This window comes from Lachnellula hyalina (genome assembly GCF_007821495.1).
Source record: "Lachnellula hyalina strain CBS 185.66 chromosome Unknown contig00141, whole genome shotgun sequence".
NCBI lineage: Eukaryota > Fungi > Ascomycota > Leotiomycetes > Helotiales > Lachnaceae > Lachnellula > Lachnellula hyalina.
This window is the reverse complement of record NW_022157255.1, coordinates 41907-67493: the sequence shown is the minus strand read 5'-3', so window position 1 is coordinate 67493 and position 25587 is coordinate 41907. Positions and strand designations below refer to the sequence as shown.

Below are 25587 nucleotides of genomic sequence, written 5' to 3'. Positions count from 1 at the left end.
TTATCTTCCTGTTAATCTTCTCCTTAGCTGCTTGTTTATATATAAGTCGGAAAACCTTCTAGTATATCCCAAGCGTGCTAGCTAACTGGATGCTAGCAAGCCTTCTTTTACTTTTCCCTTGATATTAATTTAACATCTATTTAAAGAAGGACTCAAGAGTATAGCGAAAGACGGCTTATATTACCTAAGTAGAATCTTTTTATATATACTTGCAATATTTATAAAACGAGTTAGATTAGTGATTTTATAGTAGAAAATAGCAGGCAAAAAGAGAATAAGGTACCTACTAATAGAAATTTCCTTTGATTATATCTAGGAGGAAGAAACTACTATTACTATAATCCTCATCTTTATTCTCAGTTCGTCAGAGTTATTCTTATGCTTAATATAGTACTCTAGCAGGTAGGCGTTCTCTTTTCTGGCGATCTACTCCAGATCGTGTTTGGTGGTTGTTGATTTGCACATCTTGAGTTTGTGGGGCAGTGAGGTGTTAGGTAAGGCCTGTTTTGATTGTAGTTGTCGAGGGAACGTAGGTTGATTCGTCAAAGGGGTTGCAGCCTTTTAGAGAGGCTGTATTCTATATCGATCAAGTTTTATACTAGCCTTCTAATAAATGCATGAGATTATTCACATCTGCTAGTTTGTGCACGTACTAGAGACTGGGCAATAAATTATTCCTTACTAGAAATTAAAGGGGACTAACGCCAAAAGCCTACACCCCTTTTCAGCATTATAGAGCTCATCTATCTGGGTATCATCGAAATCTTGTTCATCGCTCACGGACCAGCTATCACCTCAGCTTCCACCTTCCACTCTGCACGAAGCCCTTTGCCGACCTTCGCAAACATACTCTCAATATCACTCATGAATATGCCTATACTTTCATGATCTTTCAAGTAGATCACTAGACGTATGCCACTTTTATGGCCTTTCTTTCCCAGCCCATGAGACACCTCGGATCGTAGAGACAGAATCCCAGATTTTGCGGAAGGCTCATCGACGGCGCTTATGCCATAATCAGGGCGAATGGTTGCAATTAGTTTGGCTAGAGTACCGACATAACGACACCACCAGGTTAAGTCATGACCAATAAGATCTTGCAGATTATGGGCCAATTGCTGGTCGATAGGCCCTAAATCTGAGCCCCATCTGGAGCACATAGTAAGTGCCAGTATAGCCCGCATCTCATGCGTCAAGCCCGGAAGGCCTGCAAGTGCTCCTGATATGGATTCATGAAGGGCCTTAGCAGAATTGGCATCGTCAGATTCACCCATACCGAGCCAGGTATTCTGCACCACATAGTGAAGTATCTCCGGGGAGAATATGCCTGGGACCTTGGTAGTGAGACCAGAAGATATCGTCTTTGCAACTGCTTCTGCAGCTTCGTAGGACATAGCCGATCCCGTCAGCTGGGACAGAGGGTTGCTTTCTCGAACGTGAGTTGGGAGTTTCATGTATAAGACGCCCTCTCTATTTCCGCCACTACAGAAGGTAACTTGCTTGATCTTGGGAATCGCTTCAACGAGGGCTTGTACCACCGTAACAATAGCCGGGAATTGCTCGCGTCTCCTCTTTGAAAGTCCAAATATCTTCCCCTCGTCAGTATTATTCGCGTGTAGCATCTCCCGCCATTTGATGAATCGATGTCCCTCGACAGTATATCCCGCAATAGACGGAATTGGATAGGGCTGAATGGGATCCGTGTGCATTAGCATGCTCCCATATCCTCGGAAGCCACCCCCGCAGAAGTATATTGTTACTCCGTCCTTGTGATCTGCTTGCTCCTTTAATTTGGGAAATCTGGCCGCTAAGCCGTCAAATGCTGCCTTCATTCTTTGTCTCAATTCTGTCTTTACTTGTTGTTCCGACGATTTGGCTTGCAATGCCGCTGAAACTTTTGCTGCACCGTATGGCATACTTTGTGCAGCACCTGCAGCCAATATATCGTACTCGGCCGTGGAGGAGTTGACATAAGTCATTTGGACACTGCCACCACCGAGGTCCATGAATAGCCCATCGACCTTATCAAACCCACTTCTCGCACCCATGGCTCCAAATAGACTCTCCACTTCCGGACTCAGTAGACCGACGGTCAATCCGCTCGATTTTTGGATTGCCGCTAACATTTTGTCCTTATTGCTAGCCGTACGCATTGCCTCCGTCGCAAAGACATTTATATTTTCCTTCGGCACACCATGTGCATCACAGATATGCTTGAAGCGTCCCAGTGTGGCTGCTACTTCACTGATAATCTTCGGTGGGAAGTTGAGGGTATCGCTGGAGGAATGGAGAGCGTCGTAGAGCGAAATCCCTGCGCGGTCGCGGTACAGACAGTGCAGGATGCGGCTTCGAGGTGGAGAGAGGTCGGATATCGAGAATCGAATGCCATTGCTAAGAAGTGAAAAGTATTAGAAGCTATGAAGACGGTACAAGTAAAGATGGTCCTAGCTACCTGCCCATGTCTACGAGTCCGTAGAGAGCCTTGGCCGAGTGCTTGAACGGAGACATTCTGGATTCAAAATTGGTAATTGTCACTGGCTCTTCCATTTCGTCTGCAATGCCTACCGCCATGTTGAGTTGAGTTGAGGTCTGATAAATTATCAGATAATATATCAGATAATACAACTTGTCGAATCTTTGGAGTTTGGAACCTGAATCTTGTCTTGTGTACCCCTCTACGAAATAATCAACGATGACGCAGATCACGTGTGGATATACCCCGCCCCCTTTTTTGGACAGAACTTACAAGTAAAGCAAAGCAAAGCTGCTTGGAATTTAAACCCTCCCCTAATAGAGACTGTAATGCTCTATAATCAATACACTAGTGAGAGGCCCTTTCTTTATCTCAACATCGTTCAGTCCCTCAAAAAAGTATGATATACCACACGCTTTGGCAAATATTGTTTACAAGCCCACCGAGTGAAAAGGGGTATCTTGACTAATGTTTGGATATTACTACCAAATGCCCTAACTAGCATACGTGACGCTATATCCTCTGAAGTAGGTCACATCTTCACCGATCTGCACTGCTCCGTTCTCATCAACAGTAACATATTTCCCATTCTCCTTCTGCAACGAATATCCCTTTCCTGCAGCAAACCCCACCGTATATGTCTCGGCACCAGTCTCACTATTCACCAGGGCAGTATGACTGCCAATATATCTCCCGTCTCTCGCACTACTAATCGTAAAAGTATTTCCTCCGTCCACAAGATTATGCACCACCCATCTCTGCGCAATACTCTCATGTGACAACGTTGCTTTCGTGGCTGTGAAAACACCAGCTGGCTTCCCCGGATTTGTAAGTGCGTACCCGCCCATCTCGAAAACGATAAATCGTCCCTCAGTCATCGCACCGCGCATCTCCTTGAATCCCTGTTCAGACAGACTAGACACGTTCTTAGCATCGATCTGGTTGTCGTAGGGAACAAGTGGTCGAGTATCTTTATGTTGACTCTCGCAGTAACTAGCTCCGTCGTAGTTCCCACTCGCATCTGTATGCGGAGCCGGTGCATCGGGCAAGCTGGGGATAGAATAATCGGGATTCGCAAAGTCAAACGCGTTGACGAGCGAAGACATGTGTTCGCGTCTCCACGGCACCATTTCGTTCGTCGTGACATTCTTGCCCTTGGCAGCTAGCCACTCTTCCACAAATAGTAATTGAGAGTTGTGGTCCGAGTGCTCAGTGAACACGGCCCCTCCGCGTGTCCACGGGGATATGATACAAAATGGGAGTCGAAATCCAGGGCCGCTGTAAGTGTACCCGACCTCGTTGTAAGGATCTTGGATCCATTCCCCTGCCGTGCCTGATGGGGAATGATATGGTACTACATGATCGCCCCATCCTCCCGTTTCGTCGTACGAAATTACGAGTGCTGTTTCTGCGTATCCTTTGCCCTGCGTCACGGCGTCTACGACTTTCTTTTGCAGCCAGGCGCCGTCTCGTGGAGAGTACGGTGGATGCTCAGAGAGTTCAGCTGGGCCTATGATATATGATACTGCAGGGAGAGTTCCATTTGCTGCTCGAGCGTAGAAGTCATCGAGCGAAGAACCGACCATTCCTTTGTTGTTGAGTTGACTTCCTGGCAACGCATCTTGAAATTGCTTGAACCACGCAAGAGGGTTATCATCAAAGTTGTCGGCGTCTTGGAATACATCCCACGAAACATTAGCATCTTGGTAATGTTCAGCGGCTGTCTTCCAAGAAAGCGGATAACAATTAAAGCCCCCTGTCTCGCAGCCAGGAGTCTCGTTGTTGTCGATGTAGGGATAACCGCCTTCCGATTCAGTTTGCGGGGAGCCAGGGACGTTGATAGAACCAGAAGCCCATACTACGCGGTTGGGGTTTGTGGATGAAATGATGGATTCTTGGTACATGTCCCCAACGGTCCAGCCATCGGCAATACCGAATTGAACTGGAATGTCACTTCTTCTGTAGTGACCCCAGGACCATGGCGTGTTGTTCGTAGCCCAGTGGTTATTCAAACCCCCATTCAACGCAGCGTGGTTATCTTGCCACCCATTGTCTCCTGCTACCATACACTGTGTAGCTTCCAAGAAATCGCCGCCTTGATAGTTGAGATACCATGGGAGAAGGTAGGAAGCGGAGGTCGTCAAGTTTGAGTTGACGTCTTGCTGCCAGACGGCTTTACCGGAATTAACTTGGACATTAGGATCTGAAAATCCTCGTACTCCAGCCATAGTCCCAAAGTAGTGATCAAAGGCACGGTTTTCTAGTAATGATTAGTAAAAGAATGTGAATTTGGGAGAGATGTTACCTTGCATGAATAGGACGACATGTTCAATATCTGCAATTGAGCCAGCTATTGCTGCTCCAGCAAGTAATGGATACATGACCCGAATTGCGGATATTAAACTAGGAGCGACTACCATTGCATAAATTTATGGTCAGTATTTGGCCTGCTGGGCCCAGGACGAGGATGGAGAGTCACATATATATCTGCAAGTGAAATCCGCAGATCGGCCCGGTCTGTCCAGGGCGATTCGCAACTACCTAGTCAGGCAAGATGAAGCTATTACCAAGAGTCAATGGACTTGTATCCCACTATCGCCTTAAGGCACCACGTTTCCTGAAAATGGTTGCCAGTCCTTGAAAAAGGTGGTCGTTGCATTGTCCAATCATCGTGGTAGATTTTTGCCCGTGCTACTCAGGCTTTAACCCCGCGTTGGATGGCTACCAAAATCAACAATCTTTGAACCAAGTGAGTAAGCACATTACCGTATTCGCAATGCCATTGGTTGTTGATCTTCTGTCCTGCCAATTGTAGCTAGATTGAAGAACTTGGAAAGAGAGTGGGAATACTTGTCCCGTGACCCAGGAATTTCCCTGGGTCTCTCTCTGTTGACTACCTACAATCACTTGAGGTAGGTACCTAGATAAGATGGGTGCTGATATTGTAATTGGGGGATGAGATGCGAAAGAGTGATGCTGAAGACACCGCGACGCGACGACAAGGATCATGGAAAGCGGGAAGAACACGAGAAGAAGATTGAGCGCGACATCGACGGCAACAAACGACAATGAAGCTTCAACAGAACTCTTGCCACGAGAAAGAGACCGTGATGACACCTCCCATGAGCCATCCTCAAGCTCAAACTTCGGACATCAGGAAGATGGCAGTCTCAGAGACAGTAGTAAATGGCTTCGACCCCTCGGTGTACTTTTCCTAGTTCTCTTACTTGCCGCGATGGCCTTCTCCTCGTTCCCAACACTCTCTCAACTTGCAACAAAGTCTAGAGCAGCTGATAAACCTCAAACTGCCATTAAGGACGAGGACGCTAGCCAGCAGCAGATGCTCGGAATCCAGATCCATCCTTATGATCACGTGTCGAGGCCATCAAAAACAATCACGCACCATTGGAACATCACCTCAGACTACCGGTCTCCAGATGGTATCAAGAAGCAAGTGTTTCTCGTCAACGGACAGTTCCCAGGTCCTACGATTGAGTGCCGTTCAGGAGACCGACTTATCATCCACGTGACAAACAGCCTATCTTCGAGAGAAGGGGTCTCAATCCATTGGCATGGGCTGCACATGCGGAATGCGAACTCGATGGATGGGGCTGTTGGATTCACTCAATGCCCCATTGCCAGCGGGACAACTTTCACTTACGAGTTCAATGTGGAAAAGCACCAAGCAGGAACATTTTGGTGGCATGCGCATTCGCAGGTTCAGAGGGGTGATGGGATGTATGGAGGGCTGGTCGTTCATAAGCCATCCAGAATTGACAGTGAACTCGGAGTATATGGTTCTGAGAGAGAAATTCTTCTGATGATTGGGGACTGGTATCATCGGACCTCGAGCGATGTTCTCTCGTGGTATATGAGTACTCGAGGCTTTGGAAACGAGGTAGGCTGTCTTTGTTTTCATGTCCAAGCAAATTGCTAATCTTTGAAAGCCAGTCCCAGACTCCCTGCTTGTGAATGGTGCTGGAAAGTTCATCTGCTCCATGGCAGTTCCAGCGAGGCCAGTTGATTGTGTCGACATCCGCGACGAAGATGTCCTTTCCATCCTTGGTCACGACAAAAGCACGGGGCCTATCCGCTTGAGGGTTATCAATGTCGGGTATGTTACTGACTTGGAAAGGTTAAATTAAGAGCTGACCCAGTGATAGTTCACTAGCAGGTTTCACTATTGGGCTTTCGTCTGGAAACTTCACTCCCTTGACCGTGGACGGAGATTTTCCTATCGCTGGCGAACTTTCAAACTCTTTAGGGGTTCTCTATCCTGGCGAGCGTGTTGATATGCTTCTCCACTCGGTTGTATCTGCCAGTAATGATCTTCCTAAATTGCATATCAATCTAGATCCCGAGTATGCAATCCACCTTGGATTTATACTCCCCTGAAGCTGATGGATGTTATAGGAACTTCAAGTATCCGAACCCAGCTATGCGGCCCAACCAGTCCTTTCCTCTTGTTTCTAGCGCTCAGGTCTCTAGTGAAGAGATCAAGATGCACGAGATTGAACAACGGATGCATTTCGATCTGGCAACTGCAACCGCCCCCGAGACGCACGATTATGGAGACCATTTAGAAGAAGTGGCAGAGCAGACAATTCTCCTCTATACCAAGACACAAAAGCTGGCGAAGCTGTCTAACCACCCAACGGGCTTCATTAATCGAACATCTTGGGCGCCACAAACCTCCCCGCCTTTCCCCCTTCTTTCACTGCCTCGAAATCAATGGGATGCAAATCAACTCGTTCCTTGGATTCCATCGTCTGCCGAATCTCCATCTTGGGTGGAAATCATTGTGAATAATCTAGACGACGGGGCACACCCTTTCCACCTACATGGAAATGATTTCTATGTTCTTGCTTCGCACCGGTCAGAGCATGGATGGGGTAGCTATTCCCCTTACGAAACTTCGGGGTCCTCTTCCATCAAACCAGTATTGAACTTGGTGAACCCTGTCAAGAAAGATACGGTGAGCGTTCCCCGGAGAGGGTACGTCGTCTTGAGATTCCGAGCCGATAATCCGGGAATCTGGATGTTCCATTGCCATGTTCTCTTTCACCAAGCAAGCGGGATGGCGATGGGCGTGTTAGTCGATGAAAATTATGAGTATTCACAGGTTGATCCGATGGCAAAATTACTCTGTGGCTAAAACCATCTGCCGGGACACCTTGGCTGTAGGTTGATATCGGCTTGGAACCAGGTGGCATGGTCCATTTCATTAAAAGTTTGCCACTCAGGGCCAGACCAGAGTCACTCATCCCTCTCCTACAGAGTTTATGGAGGGTAATCGTTTATACATCTATGGTATATTGTTTCGATCAAAATTTAAAAGCCATTGACACAAATCAAATCAATTTTTAGCTCTTTGGAGCAGTCTCAAGATGAGTATATAGGTTCCATTCCCAGCTTGGATGTCCCAATTTCACCTGGAATTTCACCTGGAAAAGCAGAATCATGAACCAAAGACGTTGCAAATGGACCACAGTCATAAACTTTTGCAATTATTGGTTTCGTCCGTATTATTTGATTATTGTCTGCCCTAAAATGCTGCAGGGTGGCGCATGCGGTGAGGATAAATGCCCCATCATGACCCCGCTATTGGTCCATATTACCACGAATAAAAACGTGCCTGGTATATTATCGGACGACACACTTGTCGTGGGAAATATATTGACTTAATATATCCAGCGCTTCACCGATTCGAGGAAACTATTCCGACTCCGACTTCATTTTCTTGGCTACAACTTTTGCGTTGCAGAATGATACCTCTGAAGGAGAATTCAGAGCGACTGATTCTACTATGGGCCTGCAAGAAGTTCGTTGGAGGAGAATCTGGAACCCACAGATGGGCCCACGGACGGAAAACAAGAAGTAATTCTTAGGATCTTAAGAGTAAGGGGATATGAAAATCCAGTGCGAGTATGTGAGAGTTTCTATAAATACAAAGATAGTCTATGACCAGCGTCCTTTCCAACGCCACGCAACAATCACAAGCCTCTATCATTATAAGTTTGTTTTAATATGCACTTCTATAAGCTTTCAGTCTTGGCTACGTTGTTAGTCAGAGTCTATGCCCACGGCTATGTAGATAATGTTACCGTTGCGGGAACGCTGTACACAGTAAGCTATCTACCAGAAGTTTGCATGAACCAGAACCGCTAATAGCTCAGGGCTACCAACCCTACACCGATCCTTATTATAACCCCATTCCAGATCGAATTATTCGACCCGTGCAAGGCAACGGACCTATCCAAGATGTAACCTTGATCGACCTTCAATGCGGTGGCTACACAGCTGGTGGCATCTCTGGATCTTCTCCGGCAAACTTGACAGCCGGACCTGCTGCTGCCGGAAGTCAAGTCTCCTTGCGATGGACACTTTGGCCGGATAGCCATTCAGGACCCGTCATTACATACATGGCAAGGTGTGCGAACGATGACTGTACAACATATTTGCCTGGTACATCGTAAGCTCTCTATTGCCCGTATTGCACGAGACAAATGCTTACAAGTCTATAGTGCCGTATGGTTTAAGGTGGCAGAGGCCGGACGTACAGGTACTTCAGACGTTTGGGGTGATAGCCCTCTCATGGTCGCTGGTAATTCCTACACATACACCATCCCCTCTTGTCTAGCAGCCGGTTCATACATTGTACGCCACGAAATCATTGCTCTCCAAACCGCCGGCGAATATCCTGGCGCACAGTTTTATCCTTCCTGCCATCAGATAAAAATCACGGGAAGCGGAACAAGCACTGGTCCAGCGTCGAAAGTTGCCTTTCCAGGTGCCTATGCAGCGACTGACCCAGGAATCACTTATGATATGTACACGGCACAGACGTATACGATTCCTGGGCCTGCTGTTTTCACTTGCTGAGAGCATTAGCATGATGGTATTTTCGATTACTGAGATGGGTTCTAGTGTGTTAAGGAAATCAGTCTCGGTTGAATTTGAATCCCAGGGAATTAGCCGTTCTTTCTATTGTAAGCCACAGAGCCAAGACCAAAAATTTGAGCATTGGAATACACCATTCATCACAGCTATAACAGGCTACGAATGTGGTCCATACTGCATGAAAAGTCCCGCTGTCGCGAGAACATTTGAGCTGCGCATTACTTAACTAGTTAAGCTAGAAATTCGACGACCTCAAGTAATGATAGAAAGAACGGCATACTCCGTAGAAAGAAACAAAGTCTCAATTTCCGGGTATAGGCCAACGCGACGCGCCTTGGAATCTATTTATAGAACTCACTGGCTCGGGACATCATTCTCTTCCCCACCATTTATTCTTTAGCTTCACACTTGCGTAACGTACAGAGAGATATTGTGCTTTCAGCTTCTAGTATTCAATTTTTTGAAATAAGTAAGCCCGCTCGATTGATACTAAAGAGATTATAAAAATAATCTGTGCTGATCATCCGCCGAGACGTCGGATATAAGATACCCTGTCCAGTGATCGACGATGGGGAGATAACGTCGCGCTAGGCAGCTAATGCATATCATAAACAAGTACAACTATCATGCCAGACATTATCTTTATTGAAGATACATCGTACTTCGGGTTTGATGCTCTGTTCAAGAGCGCTGATCAAAGCTTCTGCTTTCACAGTATCAAGGATGGCTTCCACTCATGCGGGCCATGGTACACCGATGAAGCGGGTGGTCATTGTTGGAGCAGGTGAGACCCAGGCCCCGCATGCTTGAATTTGGGACTGTTTCTAACCTGGCACTTTATAGGCTGGGCTGGATTAGTTGCCGCCAAAACGTTGGTCTTCCTGAACTCCAGCTCACTTGAAAACTCCTGTTGCTAATTCTACAACCAGATATCTGCAAATCGACCCAACTGTCGATCTCACAATCTTTGACTCGGAACGAACCGTAGGAGGTGTCTGGTGCAAAGACCGATGCTTCCCAGGATTTTTAGCCGACAGTCCAACCGGTCTCTTCGATTATTCTGACCTTCCTATGCGTGATGTTATTGGGTGCAAAGACTGGGAAGACCTTCCAGGGATCAAGGTGTACGAGTATCTTCAAGCATATTCGGAGAAGTTTCATTTACTTGAAAGATTGAGATTACAGACACGGGTATCAAGAGCCTCTCGAAACGTCGATAAGAAGAGATGGGACGTTGAAATAGAAGGTACAAAAGAAGTGATCACGTGCGACAAGCTGATTATTGCTGTTGGATTAAACTCGAAGCCAAATTGGCCTGATCTGCAACTAAAAGACTACAATGGACTCCTCTTACATTCCAAAGATGTCGGTATACAACAAACAAATCTCATTTCCGATAAAGTCAACCGAGTTACGGTGTATGGCGGATGCAAGTCTGCGGTTGACACCATCAACCACTGTGTCGAAGCAGGGAAAACAGTTGACTGGGTAATCCGAGAGGAGGGTAATGGTCCCGGAATGATGATCCAATTTAAACAATATGGTATCCATGGTGCACGATTGGCAGGTCGGTGGAAAAGCATCATGTCACCCTCAATTTTTGCATGCACCGGCTGGTGCTATGAATTCTTCCACAGTGGCAAAATCAAACTGGGAAACTGGATGTTCTCTCGATTCTGGGAGAAAGCTAGCACAGCCCCACTTACAATGGCCCCGTACAAAAAGAAGTGTTCGAATACAGAAAAGCTTATGCCAGAGACAAGAAAGTTTGTTGACCTATCAAACTCTACAATACTGACGGCTGACGGTTTAGTGCGCTTTTCTTCACTGCAAGTCTATCTGGTCTCCACGACGAGAAGATAAAAGTGTTTTTGAAGGAACTCCATGAGGAGAAGCTTATCAAAGTCCATCGCGCAACCATTACCTCGATGTCAGGAAATCAAGTCACACTCTCGAATGGCGAAATTCTTCCTTCGGATGCTGCAGTGTTTGCAACGGGATGGGATTATCGCACGAAGATCTTTGACCCTGCGGATGCCCTTTCCGTAGGATCCACAGCACCCCTTCAAGACGAAGATGAAAAGACACGAGAATACTGGGAGACACTCCATCAGAAAGCCGACCGAGAAGTTACTGAACTTCTTCCGGTCCTAGCGCACCCACCACCTCATTACGAACGCCCAGTTACCTACACACCTTATCGCCTGTACCGCCATATCGTTCCATCTCAACTCGCAGCTGACAATGACCGCTCCCTGGTGTTTCTCGGTCTAGTAACCAGCGTCCAGACCTCAATCCATGCCGAAATATCTGCATTGTGGGGAATATCATGGATGGAAGGGCTGCTGGATCTTCCAAATAAGGCTGAGATGGACTATGAGATTGCAAAAGTCAACGCTTGGTCTGCACGTCGATACTTATCCCGAGGACGAACGAGACAGGTCGCCTCGGCAGAAATCCAAGAGGTGTGTGACTTGTTGATGGAAGATATGGGGCTTAGAGTAAAGAGGAAAAGCAACTGGTTCTCCGATGCCTTTTATCCGTACACTGCTCAGGACTATAAAGGTATCGTGCAGGATTTCTTGGCAAAATCCAGAGGGATTGGTGTGAATTAGGGATAACTAGGGAAAACTAAGAGCTGTATCTACAAGCAATTTAAAAGGATCTATGCTCGCAGAGGTCCTCCAGGACAAGTCATTTCGTCACGCTATTCGTCACTAAACTGTGTTTCGATAACATTTTTATCGATTTCAACTGATGAATTAGCAGTATGTTTTAGCCCACCAGGCATGATTTCTTTGTTCATCTTGAAGCTCCAGGATTACGTCACGTGTACACTTTCAGAAGGAGTACTGTTGGACAATACTGGTCACAGAGAGGACGATAATAATGGTCACAGCTAGTATAGACGTGATGGGCATATAATTGTGTGTATTCAATGAAAACGAGCTAATCGAGATGAAGAGTTTTATCCCACAGACGCTTATGTAAGCAGCTAAGTCCAACAAATACGGCGGGTTTCAGGAGGTGAAAACGGAAAACGGCTGAGACTACGGATACAAGCACAAGTAGCAGATTTATATCCAATTCTACAGATTATGAGGAACTACGAAGTATGACTCAAGCTCAAGTCCGAAGCGTCGTGAACTCCGTTCCGTAGCTATGACTAATCAAGCATCGACGCTTCTGATTTGCTATGCTTCTGTCAGCTTACAGCCGAATTCAGCGAATTCAGCGAGCGGAGATAAGACGAGGTGAAGATATCACTTTTAACTACGAGCTCGTCGCACTTTTCTCGACAGTCCGTTCTTCTCGGTCCTTTGTTAAAATTAACATATTGTCTTGCGGCTGACCACAATCTCATCAGATAAGATTATATTGGCAGCTCGTGATGGACGCATCTGCATGTATCCCCACCACAATAGCCGGAGCGCCACCGAGGAAAAGACGCCGACCCGCATTGTCTTGCGCAGAATGCCGACGAAGAAAAATAAAGTGTGATCGGAATATACCATGTCGACAATGCACTCAAACAAAGAGTGCAACATGCACTTACAGCCCGGAGAGGTTGTCTGCGATCAATAGTCACGGGAACAGAGCCGTGGGCCCCCTCGAGACTCCCCATGGAACGCCAACAAGTCCAAAAGGCGCGCCTCGCACTGCAGACCTTTTGTTTTTAGAAGAAGGACAAGTTGAGGACATCGCCGCTACTACTCCTGCGAGCTCGTCTGGTTCAGAACAAAGTGCTGTCCAAACACTGGTCGATCGTGTTCAAAGGTTGGAGCATGCGCTAGCTTCAGCTTCATTGGATGTGCGAGCCAGCTCGGCGGGCTGTAGAACCAAAACGTCAGCTAAGAAAGAGATTGACAGGAGCGTTTGGCACAAAACGCGGTTCTACGGCCAAAGTCATTGGGTTCACCCCTTCGAACAGGTACGTCCGTGGACACCCTAAACTCTACCTCGATGCTGAACAGTCTAACAAAACCAGGCGAGAAAAATCATATGTTTTGAGTATCTACCAGGGGGTGGGAGTAACTTCAAAGTAGGAAATGGTCAAGCCAATGCTCAAGCCAGTGCCGAAGTCAATCGTCTCGTGAATGAATGCAAAATCATGGCTAGAACCATCAAAGCTGCCAATGCACCTCAGTGGCCTTCCTGGATTCCAGATGTTGAGAAAACTTTACCTCCTCGAGAACTATCCGATCAGTTGCTTCAGTTGTACTTCAAGACCAGCGAGTCATCTTGCAGAATCTTGCATAGATCATCGTTTTGGAAAGAGTACGAACAGTACTGGAGCTCGCCTCAATCTGCTAGTCCATGCTTACTCTTCAAAATCTTGCTTGCGATGGCTTTGGGTATATGCTTCTATCAAGGTCCGGAAGCGAATGACCTTCGAAGCAAAGCTCAACAATGGATATATGCAACGCAGATGTGGCTGGTTATGCCACACGAGAAGTCCCGATTAAACATCCCTGGTCTTCAAGTACAATGCCTCCTTCTTATAGCTCGGTCTGTCTTTAATATTGGTGGGGATTTGGTTTGGATTACGGCCGGAGCTGTTTTGAGAGCGGCAATCAATATGGGATTTCATCGAGATCCCAAATACTTCCCTCGTATGCCAGTTCTGCAGGGGGAACTCCGTAGGCGACTCTGGGCTACAGTCTTGGAGCTCAACCTCACCAATGCGATGGATTCAGGAATGTCGCCCATGATCTCAGCAAACGATTACGACACCGAACCACCTTTGAACATCAACGATGATGAATTGACCGAGTCTACCGTGCATCTACCGACGTCGAAGCCACAGAACGTGTACACTGAAATGTCACTTCAATTGGCCCTTCTCAGATCTTTTTCCCTTAGAACCGAGGTTACTACCATGATCAACGACTTCCGTTTCGAACCTTTGTATAGCGAGGTAATACGCTTAGGGACAGAGCTTATGAAAATATACAAGGAGAACAACAAGATCCTAGCTAACGCATCATCCGATTCGTCACCATCTGAGCAATCAAAACCAAGCCTGATGCATCGCAAAGTGGTTGATATTACAACCCAGCGCTATCTACTTGCACTTCATCGACCTTTTGCTATGAAGGCCCAGTCGGATCCTCAATTCTATTACTCGCGAAAGGTTTACATCGATTCCGCAATGGCCGTGCTGGCCCATCCGGATCCATCAGTAGTAGCATCCCCCCTTTCACGGGGATTACATGATGACTATCACCTTTTCTGTCTCAGTGGTGGATATCTCAAAGAAGTAATGATTCATGCATCGATTGTGGTTTATATGGAATTAATTATTCTACTTGAGGAAGACCCAGACATGGCCTTTGATCAAGATCGGAAAGAATCTCGCGAGCCCTATCGGCGTATGCTAGAGCAGGCAATTGAAATCTCGCGGCAACGAATTGCTATAGGGGGCGAGACAAACGTTAAAGTAAGCGGTGTGAACTTTCCATTTTTGGTGTTTGGGTATCCTACATACATGTCTCGGGAGCAACTGTCTCCGGAAAGGAATGCTGTGAACGGCCATAAAAATATCCATGAAACAAGCTGACTCTCCTTAGGGCCATCTATTTATGTCAGTTGCCATGGGACATGTCAATGCCATTGAAGCAGGCAGGCCTTCGGAAGAAGGCATTCTCGAAGCTGCCCAGAGCAGTGCCAAGCGATGCTACGATATGCTGAGAGCACGACTTCCATCAACGCCAGATATGAGTTTGTCCAATCAGCAAAATTTCTCGGGGGACGAATTCGCCAATGGTCAGTTAAATTCCGATTTGCATTATAAAGACATCGATTTCACCATGACGGACTGGGGGACGGCCGATTTTGATAATATCCCAGAGGCATGGATGTTCTCCTCGTGGAATGAGATGAATACGTGGTGAAACAAAACCACAGGGAGGTGGGATGGATTGTATAGTACGTGTAGAATTATTAGATTCTCCTTCATTTGGATTCTATAGAACGGAGCACCACTCAACACTATAGACTCGCCTTTTGCGAGTTACTATCAATTAATACTCTATTCTCACCGATTAAACACATTGTCTCCTCTTGAATTTCACGCACTATAAGCAAGTGACACATTTTCCGTGTAGTCTGGGGTCTGGGGTAGTATTACTGCCAGGTTGTTGGTTTGCACCGCCTTCAGGATCACCTAATATTGATGGAAAGCTTAACTCCGCGGCGTTTGGTATATGTTGGCCCCTCCTCCTTTCGAATACGAATTCTATTCTTTCGTGATTTGAAACTATCACTCTGGGTTTTATCCTACCAATCAATATTCCTATAGTATAATGATTATATCAAGTTTTCTTGTTGTTCGCTCGATGTAGTCTATAGATGCAGGTACTGGCATGTTCATTGTTGTGAGAACTTTAGGAGAAGTAATAGCGCAGGAGGCATAAAAAGAGACCAAGAGTGTTTGAGATTGGCTCATCATTTAATGCTTTTTAATCCTATGCTTATACACATTTGGGGCGTAGTTGTTTCTTTGATTTTGTTGCACATTGCTTAGGATCAATTACAAATTAAATACTTCGAGATAAATGGTATTGCATCATGTCATCCGTGACATTCTTTAGCATAACTTCAAGTATTTACTGATTAAATACATCTCGAATAAGGGAAACTAAATCAGACTATTAGATAAATGTGAACACGTCAAACATGGTCTATAAATGTCTCCTTAGCGCAATCGCACTATTTTCCTAAACGGGAACAAAACTAAGGGGAAATCCTCACCTATCAAAATAGTGCCGCACATAAATATATCTTGCTGCTTATATCTAAATCATCTAAGTACGTTAATGCTTAGCATTTTCCAAATACAGAGTTCACTCTTTTCTTTTGTTGCACGTCGCAAATGCATAGTTATAAATATCTCGACAAGTCAGAACAATCACCCATGACGCCAACCACCTTCCATATCTAGTAAACGTAGTAAATGAGGTCAAGGAATACAAGGAGTGGCTGATTTTGACTCGGATGTGTTTGAGTCTCTCGCTTTCCTAATAAGTTGTAGATGCCATTTAGTTCTTGTTGCACATCGCTCGAGATTAGTTATAAATAACTGCTTACAATCCACCAGCGCCGCACGGCTGTATATTGTTTGAGAAGACACAGGACTACAGTACTCCGTACATACTATCTATTAGAAAGAGGTCCCAAGTACAAGGTTCCAACTCCTACGACCCCACTATGCAACTCAAGTCTTTTAACGAAGCCAAGCTCGTTATTTTTGTATTTTTCGTTGCACGTCGCATTATGGAAAACTAAAAATATACAGAGAAGGGTACATTGAATGCGACTCAGCTCTCGTAAACCGGGCCACTAGTTTTGACTGTTCCGAACGACGTGGCGGTTACTATAGGATCGCGTGGGGCTCAGCGAATCCTTCTTCGGATACAACTCGCAAACGGCTTGGGGATTATTTTCATAAAATGGTGTACGTATAGTGTGCACTTGTGTTATTTCAGGCTTCGCAAAAGCAAATATAGTGTTGATTACACTTTGTAGCATTTGAAAACTGATATATCGTGCTTGGTACTCGCGTTTATTTACCAAGTTATAATTTGCAGATATTCTTTTGAGCAAACCCAGACTTCTAAACTTTACATTGACTTCAAAAGGACACCTAGGCAGTCAGGATTGAGGGAACCAGTATAATAATCTAGGATTTAGATCCATAGATATCAATTTCCACAGGCCATGCCACGATCAAAACTGCAGGATTTTGTTTCATCGGTCGTGCATTGTTGCTAGGTCAAGTCGGGAGCGAGCATTTATGGAAGGCGCGTTGGCTGTCTAATATATGTTTCTAGCATCACAGATCTTGATGAAATTTTACTGTGAATTGTGAATATACGGGGCGCTACAGCATTCACGAAGTGTTGAAGTAGAAGACACGGGAGTGGTGGTAAGCAGCAGACCGACTCGCAGTGGCTGTGTCCCTGAACTTCGCTCTGAGGCGATAGGACATCCCCTAATAATACTATTCTTCACTGAATACAAACTAAGTTATTTCTTCTTCTTTCTCAGCTTCTGAATTTATCGCTGCATTTAACTAGTCTAGTTTCCCCTGGGCTTCTTAACGGGCAATACGTATCCAACCCGTAGCCCTTCCGGGCGATAATTCAACCTAGTAAGAAACACCCAGGCGGCAACCCTTTGATTTACCAGTCGGGCTGAATAACAGATATCGGTCGTTAGTCATTGTCATCGTGGAAACCGGCATGAGGCTTGCGTATAAGTTTTCATGTAATTATTGCTACGTAGAATTGATTTATATCTGACATAAATACACATAAAGCCTTGTTACTACCTTTAAGTTTTTCAAATATAACACAGAATGGTTTCTAAGTCACAAAACGTAATAAGAGTAAACCCGTTGACCAAAGATTGAGAGCAACAGAAAAGCAACCGTCTAATAATCAGAGACATATATGTCCGGCGACTACTCTGGCCTCCGAATCCGCAATGCGAATGAACTTGAATTGAAACATACACAAACAGCGTACTCGTAGATAATATATCATTATGTAAGGCTGGTTAGATATGTTCTCTTTAGGCCTCCTTTATTCCACCCCGCCCCCTTTTTATACAAGCGAGGATTATCACGTGCGACAGGTAGCCTCTAAGCTGGACCGCAGAGGGCTGAAATAGCATTGGTTTGAGATTAAAACGAACTACTAGGTAGTGAACTATTATTTGCACTTACTACTCGGCAAACAAATTGCGTATATAAGTAGAAGAACGGAGGACCCGCGAATCTTAAAGCATACTGGAGGCACTCGGTCAGGAAACGGGATGCGACTCTTCGGGCAGAACGAAGGGCTTTCCATACCGATGGCGATTTGCCCTCTTGCACTAAGCTCAAAGCCTCTGACCTAAGCTCACTTGATCCGGAGGCGTTGACAGATATCATACCGGTACATTTTATCTCCGTAAAGCCTCAATGCTTCGGGCATCGCTTCGTTTCACATTCCAGAGGGCACCTGACTCAAAATATTTCTCAAGGACAAACTAGAAGGGCCACCCAGTCAGACTGTATGACTGTTGAGTATGAATCCGCGAGTAATGATTTCCAGCGGGTTTTGGTGTTGTGAGAACAAAAGAGGCTGGCTGGGCTGGGCCCCGCCCACTAGGGGTGTCTCTAGCTGCAGGCTGACGTTTTCGCGCGTCCCAGCGTCTTCAAAGCCTGATCTCGTCGCTTTCTCAGCGCTAAAATAAACCTTTTGCATATAAAAATACTCCCCCATATATGCCAGATCTACTCCACCATTACGAATACGTGTCCGTCTTCAAAGCCGAAGGCGAGTTTACGAGAGTGGGCTTTACAACTTGGCATCGTGTTTGCAGAGCCGGCACTTTTGAGAACGCGGCTTTGCGATTGATTCATAAGTAAGATTCGGCATCAGCTGGTCGTGTTTGTCACTTTCTAGGCACCGGTACACTTGCAAAAAGTTACTCATCTCAGTCGGTGAGGAGGTGTTATTGCGGCTCTTGAACTCTGTAGAGGCTCAGTCAGCCTTCGAAATCGGTTTTTGTTTAGCAAACAGCTGTTTTAGTCCGATGCAGGCCGGGGTAGGGCTGCAGTGGAGGGAGGGGTGGGCTTTCAGGGTATTCGCTGGGGAGGTCATGATTTGCAGACACTTGAACGCCTTTCTTTTTGCCTGGTCCTGGTAAGTCTTGTTTGGTGTCACTGGGTCATGCCTTGTTTTGGTCGAGTTGTCTATATAATGATTCTTTCTGTCGTCGGATTTCATTTTGTCACCAAGCAGTCAATTCTCTACTTGGACTTTTTTCCAGCACATATCATCCTCTCAAGCTTCAACACTGTCCACAAAAACTCACATCTAATCCTCAAACCTCTTATTCAAAAATATCAAAATGTGTCTCTTCTCTACTCCAAAGAAACACCATCGCTCTCATTACGTCGAGGAAGTAGTTATCGCTCCCCGCCCAGCCTCTCGTCATCATCACCACGGTGGCCATAACGGTCGCTCCTCTTATACCTCTGTCACCAGAACTACCAAGCCAACGAGTAGAGAGTACTATACAAGCGCTCCTCGAGCGAGCCAGAATAGCTACAGGCGTAGCGGGCCGGTCGTGGTTGAGCAGAGACGGAGCACTAGATCCTACCGATAGACGTGAGGCGGTTACAGGGGCTCTCGTCTTCATCTCATGCATGAGTAGCAGTTTTCAACATGTCTTGCGTCTGAGACGGTTGATAGCTGCGCAGATGGATGCTGATGGGGGTGGGTGGGGGTGATGATTAGGGATTGCCCTGGCCAGTGTTATGAAGTACGTTGGTATTGCGGGAGTTTGCGTGGAAATGCTGAGAATTAATGATCTCTTTGTACTCTTTACGTCCAAGTTGATAGCGAGGTTTTCTTCGTGGTATTCTTAAGCAAGGCGCGGAAGATAGGGGGAGTTCTCGTTATATTTTGATATTTCTGTTTTTCCTTCCTAATTCCTAATGTACTGAATAACGAGATTGATTCTATAAGGTAATAAATTATTCGCAGAGCAGAAGTTTATTTAGTCCAACCATGCACGAGTGGTATATTGTTCCAGAATGGCCGATGTCCTAAATTGGGACCAAAACAACCCCTTTCGAGGTTTACCACGTGGGTATCGATTATCATTTTGACATTGACTGGAAAAAGTCGCAGAATTTCAGAAGGGCTTAATGACTTTATTCCGAAGCTACATAAATATACCTTGAGTTGAGTCCAAATCACAATTACTTCTTTGATTGTTCTTGACTAGCCCCTTTCTGGATTTCAGACTATTGAGTTCGTAAAATTTACCTACGTCATGGCGCCCTTCCGCATATCCCGCCCAATTCAAAGGACTTCCAACATTATTATATACAAACATCCCGACAACCTTTAAAACTCTCAGAAATACGTTGCATACCTTACATACCTATATTATCCGACCAGGTATATCCTCAGACCCCGGTTTAAACCATCTCAAACTTACAAGGTATGTGACCATCCCTGCCGGCGCAAGGCTACCCATGACGTAGGCGCGGGGCTGCAAAACAATAACAATGGAAAGAGCTTCCTGGCTGATTGAATTTGCAGACCTCTTACTTTGAACAATCTCAACCGTAAAGATGTATGTACAACCATTTCCCCATGGCCACTTTCAATATGCTGCGCCGTCGAAATTCCCAAAAGTCACCCGACAAGAACGGCCCCTTGAAGCACCTGTTGGATTCCACCTATACTCTATTGATCACATACTAATTTGTGACTGCACAGGAACCGCTCACTCTCCATCCGTTCGAACAAGAACAGTTCCAGCTCCGCCCCCCGCCATGGCTTCAGCCTGAGCTCCCTCCGCGGCACCGTGCAGCCTGAACTCAGCAAGAAGCTCTACAAGCTGATCAAATCCGAGAACCACCTGATCGGGCACCACGAAGCCGCAGGAAAGGAGCGCCTCTCCATCGCGACCCAGCTGTCCGACTGGGGCGAGGCCACCAACGACGATGCCATCAGCGACGTCTCTGACAAGATTGGAGTTCTGCTGTCGGAGCTTGGCGAGCAGGAGGATCTGTATGCGCATAACATTGATGATAGCAGGGCTATCTTGAAGGCGATTCGGAATACCGAGAAAAGCGTGCAGCCTAGCAGAGACCACAAGGCAAAGATTGCGGACGAGATTGCAAAGTTGAAGCTCAAGGAGCCGGAGAGCACCAAGTTGGTTACGTTGGAGCAGGAGCTTGTCAGGGCCGAGGCAGAGAACTTGGTCGCTGAAGCTCAATTGACCAATATTGTACGTTCATTCTATCATCCCACGCTTCTCTGCTAACCTCACTTTAGACCCGCCAGAAGCTGAAGGAAGCATACGCCGCGGAGTTCGCAGCAACGATCGAGCGTGCCGAGAAGCAGATCATCCTCGCGCGCCACGGCCGCCGTGTCTTGAACCTCCTTGACGACACCCCAGTCGTGCCAGGCGATGTGCGTCCCGCCTACGACGGCACGAACCAAGCGCGCCAAATCCTCAATGACGCCGAAGACGATCTCAAGGACTGGACGGCGGAATTGGAAGATGTCCCTTCGCACGCCAACCTCGATCAGGGCTTGATGCCGGCGTCGCGTCAGCGTACTTCTGAGTCTATTGTTGGTGACGAGTCTGTTGCTGCTGAGCCGGCTACTAACACGGACGGGAGCAGGATCAGCAGCGGCGGTTCTATCACAACCGGCCCAGCGTATACGCAGAGTGAGACTTCTCAGGTTGCTTAGGAATACTTTTATTTACGGGAGCGGCTTGCGGCGGGATTGATTGTATGAATTTGTATGACGGGTTGGTTTCGTTCTGAGATTCTTTGGCATGGAGCTGGATTTGGACTGGGTGTTGCGACACGCGTGAAGTTGGGGAAGTACCCTGAGTATGCGTACGATTCATTGGTTTCTTTGTTTGGGTTCTCGATGTGTATTTGCACCGATTCACTTATTCCAAAATGATTTATAACTTCAAAACGAGTGCAGTTGTTTATGTCAAGGCATGAAGCGTGATATCATGCAATAATGGACAAGGCTTTATGCTCCTTTGACGGGTATAGTAGAGAAAATGTCACAGAAGAGGCAGAGATTTTGAGACGATTGAGACTGTTAATGCTGATATGACTAGATAGATAACTACAACACATACCTGAATCTCGGGCCATCATTCTCATACCCTGCTCCCTCCCCTCCCTCCGCACTTCCACCACCCGTCTTCCCATCCCCACCCATCCTCTCTACCCTCCCATACTTCCGATCCAGCACACCATTCTCCCAGCTCAACAAGGCCCTCAACGCGCACGCCAAAAACGCATTGAACAGCATAAACCCCGCACAGACCCACATGCCCATCCGATAATACGGGGCGTCTTTCGCCGGGAAAACCCTCGTGCCAAGCAGCGGTCCACACTGACCTATCAGATTCAGCATCGCAATACCCGCGCCGCGCTTCGTATCACTGCCCTGGTTATTCAGCACCCAGGGCAGGATATTGCCGATGGCGGGGAACACGCCGGCGGCTGCTAGGTAGACGCCTGCGTAGCGGGGGGCTGTGGCGGTGGTCGTTGCGAGGATGATGTAGCCGGTTGCGCCGAGGAGGGACAGGGCGAGGATCGTGAGGCCGCGCTGCTGCGTGCGGTCTGCTAGGTGGGTTGTGGCGAGGACGAGGAGGAAGGAGAGGAAGTAGGGGGGTGCGGAGAGGGCTTGCGCGTGCAGGGCCTTGAAGCCCATGCTGGTTAGGATGGTGGGGAGGAAGACGGGGAGGGAGGAGAAGGAGACGTTGAGGGAGAAGTACATTAGTGCTGTTAGGTAGTTCTGGGTGGGTGTGGGTGTGTTAGTCTGCTTGTCTGTTTGCGTAGGTAGGAGTGGATGTTGTTGGATGGAGGAGGGGGAACATGTACTTTTAGATCTAACAGCGCGGCGCCGATGTCCTTGAAATCTACATGCCCTACTCGATGGGCTTCCCCCGACCCAACTTGCCGCAGCGCTCGGGCGCGCGTGACTTCCTTCTCCTCTTCGGAGAGGAAGGATGCCTTTTCCGGACTATCGGGCATGAGGAAAAACGTCGCGACGCCAGCCACGATACTCGGCAGTCCTTCGACCAGGAACAGGAGTCGCCAGTTCGCAATACGCGGGGAATCATCACTCGTAATGCCGTATGCCAGGGCGCCCGCGAAGCATGTCGCTAGCGGGGCAGCGCTTAGGAAGATACCGCTGCGGAATCCGAGTTCATGGCGCAGGTAGAAGAAGGAGAGCAAGTAGGGGATTCCGGGGCCGTAGCCGGCTTCGAAGAAGCCAAGGAAGAAACGGGCGGCCATGAGGCCCGAGAAGGATGTTGTTGCGCTTTGGAGGGTTGCGGTTAGGCCCCAGCCTAGCACGCAGAAGGTGGCCCAGATGTGCGGGGGGATGAGCTTCCACATTAGCGCGAACCATTCGAAGAGGATGTAGGAGATGTAGAAGATTGTTAGGAGCCATTGATATTGGGGGGACGTGAGGTGGAGGTCGGTGTCTAGACCGGCGATCTTGGCGTTGCTGAGGGGAGTTAGGGATTGATTGAGTGATTCAGTTGAGATGAATGTTTTGAAATCTTGCATACCCAATGTTTGATCTGTCGAGGTAGGCTAGGAGATCTGGAGTCTTGGTAAGTAGGCAGTTTCTAAGCTTGGAGTTGAGATTGTAAGTACAGAGGACGAAGGCGAGGGAGACTAGTCTTTTATCCAACTTTCGCACAACTCTCTTTTCAAGCGCTGGGTCGATGTGTGGAGGGCTTGTGGGAAGAGGAAGGGGGGTTTGGTTTCCATTCTCCATAGTTATGACTTCTGCCTTTTCCGGATCATTGGGTGCTGCAGTACTGATTGCAGTTGAATCCTCGACTGGATGCTCGACTGACGAAGGCTCGTCCTTCTTAAACTTGGAAAGGAAACCCATTTTCGTATTTGGTACTCATGAATCGTACTGGAGAAGGCGAAAATGAAGCAAACGCAGAAAACAGAAAAGAAGCAAAATGTATGAGGGGAAACAATCAAAGCTTCAGGCAATCAATAATGGACAGGACAAAATATCTTACTCCGGACTATGTGTGACCATTTTTGCAGATCTTCTACTATTTGGATCAATAATGGGAGCTTTACCCCGCCAAAGCTAAAGCGTGTTGCATTTTAATGGCCGAGAGGAAGGATACTTCCTTCTATTCACATATTGCCTCTGCGGATGTGAACCTTTGCAAATATGAGTACCTAGAAATGGGAACCTCTACTCTCTTGTATCGTGACATTTGTGGGGGACCTGGTACGATATATTGCGAATGAGCCAGCCGGCAATTAATTGCGGGAGGGGGGGGGAACAGGATTGCCGGGAGGATGAAGATCACAGTCGCCGTTTCGTAAGCTCGAGGTCGGGTAGTCTTTGAGTACGAAGTAGATCTCCGGCAATAACTTATAAGCTTACGTCTGTATTGACCAAAAATCAGCAGTGGATCTGCCTGCGATTGCGTCTCCGAGAGAAAAATATCGAGGCGGTGCTCTGGTTTTATATGATTCTGTATAGGAAGGGACGACATGGAACGTAAAACTACGGTACCTAGGCTACGCTAGGCTAGGTATGAAACATTGGAAGAAATGTTTTCCCAAGATTACAAATCATGTGATCCACTACCCCAGTTTCCAGACTCGGCTTTAAATGCCGCGCGGGATACTTATTCGCGGCGGATAGATTGACCACGAATACGACGCTGGCGCAAACTAATAAGACGCGATGACGTTTGGACCAGGGACAGCCGCAATCAAGTGCATCTTTGCACGTCCTGCATTGAAGACACTTTCACTTGCAGTGGGGAAACTATTCCCATATCCGGTGGGTGCGTGATTCGATGGAAGTCCTGATGGTCACAATCAACAGTCAGACAGCTCAGCACAGCACAGCTTCCAAGTCAGGGCAGGGCAGGGCAGGGCAGGTATAGTACACAACTGATTCATGTCAAGTGACAGACTGACACTCTCTTTCCCTTGTCTCGTGTCTGCTAGCTATATATAAGTACTGTAGGTACGAGTACGAGATTATACTACCAGCTGAGCCCTCCACGCCCACGCCAACGCCAACAAAGAAAGAGAGACAGAAGAGAAAAGAAAGCTTCACGGAAGAAAGAGGAAACCACCACCACTACCAATAATCCGCTCCCTACACGCCACCAATAGCAAGCACCTCATTCCCGAGTCCAACAGAACCCTGTCCTGGTGCTCGGCCAACAAAAATCATCCCAGTCCAGTGTTCCGGGTTGCCATCATATTTTTCAGGTCATTGTTACAGGTGCAGGTGCTTGTCTGTCAACAAAAGCAAAACTCTTCAGCAGACAATACTCGGCTGGATCACTACAAGCAAGCCTCGGAGAGAATATTGCCAACACTCTCCAAGACATTCTCGTCACACTCACGCTCACACTCCCACTCCCACGTACGCTCCACTCCACGTACTTGTACACATCTAGTATACGAGTAGGCAGACTACCCCTCGAGAAGGCATCATTTCACGAATCTCTTACGGCATACTTGCACTACACTTAGTTCCCGGGCCACACCGTTTCCCTCGCACACGGTACGGTCTCTACAGCGTCAAACCTAGTTCTACTACACTACTGCCCGCTTCCATCCACGTAACCTTCCCCGCTACGCCCCTACACGAAACAAACATACC

At 47.1% G+C, this 25587-nt stretch overlaps 8 protein-coding genes across 8 annotated transcripts; 5 read left to right on the top strand and 3 right to left on the bottom strand.

The window, feature by feature from the left end:
• Positions 1-776: 776 nt before the first annotated feature.
• Positions 777-2571, bottom strand: RTG2 (Retrograde regulation protein; the record flags this gene model as incomplete). The annotated part of the gene is made up of 2 exons (XM_031151894.1): positions 777-2391; positions 2453-2571. The coding sequence occupies 2 exons, from the start codon at positions 2569-2571 to the stop codon at positions 777-779; spliced, it is 1734 nt and encodes a 577-aa protein (XP_031002975.1).
• Positions 2572-2967: 396 nt separating this feature from the next.
• plcN_2 (Non-hemolytic phospholipase C) lies at positions 2968-4893 on the bottom strand (the record flags this gene model as incomplete). Its single annotated transcript, XM_031151893.1, has 2 exons — positions 2968-4733; positions 4779-4893. The coding sequence occupies 2 exons, from the start codon at positions 4891-4893 to the stop codon at positions 2968-2970; spliced, it is 1881 nt and encodes a 626-aa protein (XP_031002994.1).
• Positions 4894-5480: 587 nt separating this feature from the next.
• On the top strand, positions 5481-7628 carry ptaE (Oxidoreductase; the record flags this gene model as incomplete). The annotated part of the gene is made up of 4 exons (XM_031151892.1): positions 5481-6371; positions 6421-6587; positions 6637-6834; positions 6887-7628. 4 exons carry the CDS (start codon positions 5481-5483, stop codon positions 7626-7628), a joined length of 1998 nt encoding a protein of 665 aa, XP_031002990.1.
• Positions 7629-8500: 872 nt separating this feature from the next.
• On the top strand, positions 8501-9355 carry Cel61a (Polysaccharide monooxygenase; the record flags this gene model as incomplete). Its single annotated transcript, XM_031151891.1, has 3 exons — positions 8501-8599; positions 8650-8945; positions 8998-9355. The coding sequence occupies 3 exons, from the start codon at positions 8501-8503 to the stop codon at positions 9353-9355; spliced, it is 753 nt and encodes a 250-aa protein (XP_031002984.1).
• A 644-nt stretch (positions 9356-9999) lies between these two features.
• On the top strand, positions 10000-11988 carry DEP4_0 (FAD-dependent monooxygenase; the record flags this gene model as incomplete). The annotated part of the gene is made up of 3 exons (XM_031151890.1): positions 10000-10157; positions 10303-11139; positions 11187-11988. 3 exons carry the CDS (start codon positions 10000-10002, stop codon positions 11986-11988), a joined length of 1797 nt encoding a protein of 598 aa, XP_031002991.1.
• An 898-nt stretch (positions 11989-12886) lies between these two features.
• Positions 12887-15267, top strand: lepB_2 (Transcription factor; the record flags this gene model as incomplete). Its single annotated transcript, XM_031151889.1, is given in 4 exon segments — positions 12887-12912; positions 12932-13304; positions 13362-14813; positions 14944-15267. 4 exon segments carry the CDS (start codon positions 12887-12889, stop codon positions 15265-15267), a joined length of 2175 nt encoding a protein of 724 aa, XP_031002986.1.
• A 5262-nt stretch (positions 15268-20529) lies between these two features.
• Positions 20530-21639, top strand: LSP1 (Sphingolipid long chain base-responsive protein; the record flags this gene model as incomplete). Its single annotated transcript, XM_031151888.1, has 3 exons — positions 20530-20603; positions 20656-21169; positions 21217-21639. The coding sequence occupies 3 exons, from the start codon at positions 20530-20532 to the stop codon at positions 21637-21639; spliced, it is 1011 nt and encodes a 336-aa protein (XP_031002978.1).
• Positions 21640-21914: 275 nt separating this feature from the next.
• prlL_4 (MFS transporter) lies at positions 21915-23826 on the bottom strand (the record flags this gene model as incomplete). Its single annotated transcript, XM_031151887.1, has 4 exons — positions 21915-22005; positions 22049-22713; positions 22800-23430; positions 23495-23826. The coding sequence occupies 4 exons, from the start codon at positions 23824-23826 to the stop codon at positions 21915-21917; spliced, it is 1719 nt and encodes a 572-aa protein (XP_031002985.1).
• Between the last annotated feature and the right edge of the window lie 1761 nt (positions 23827-25587).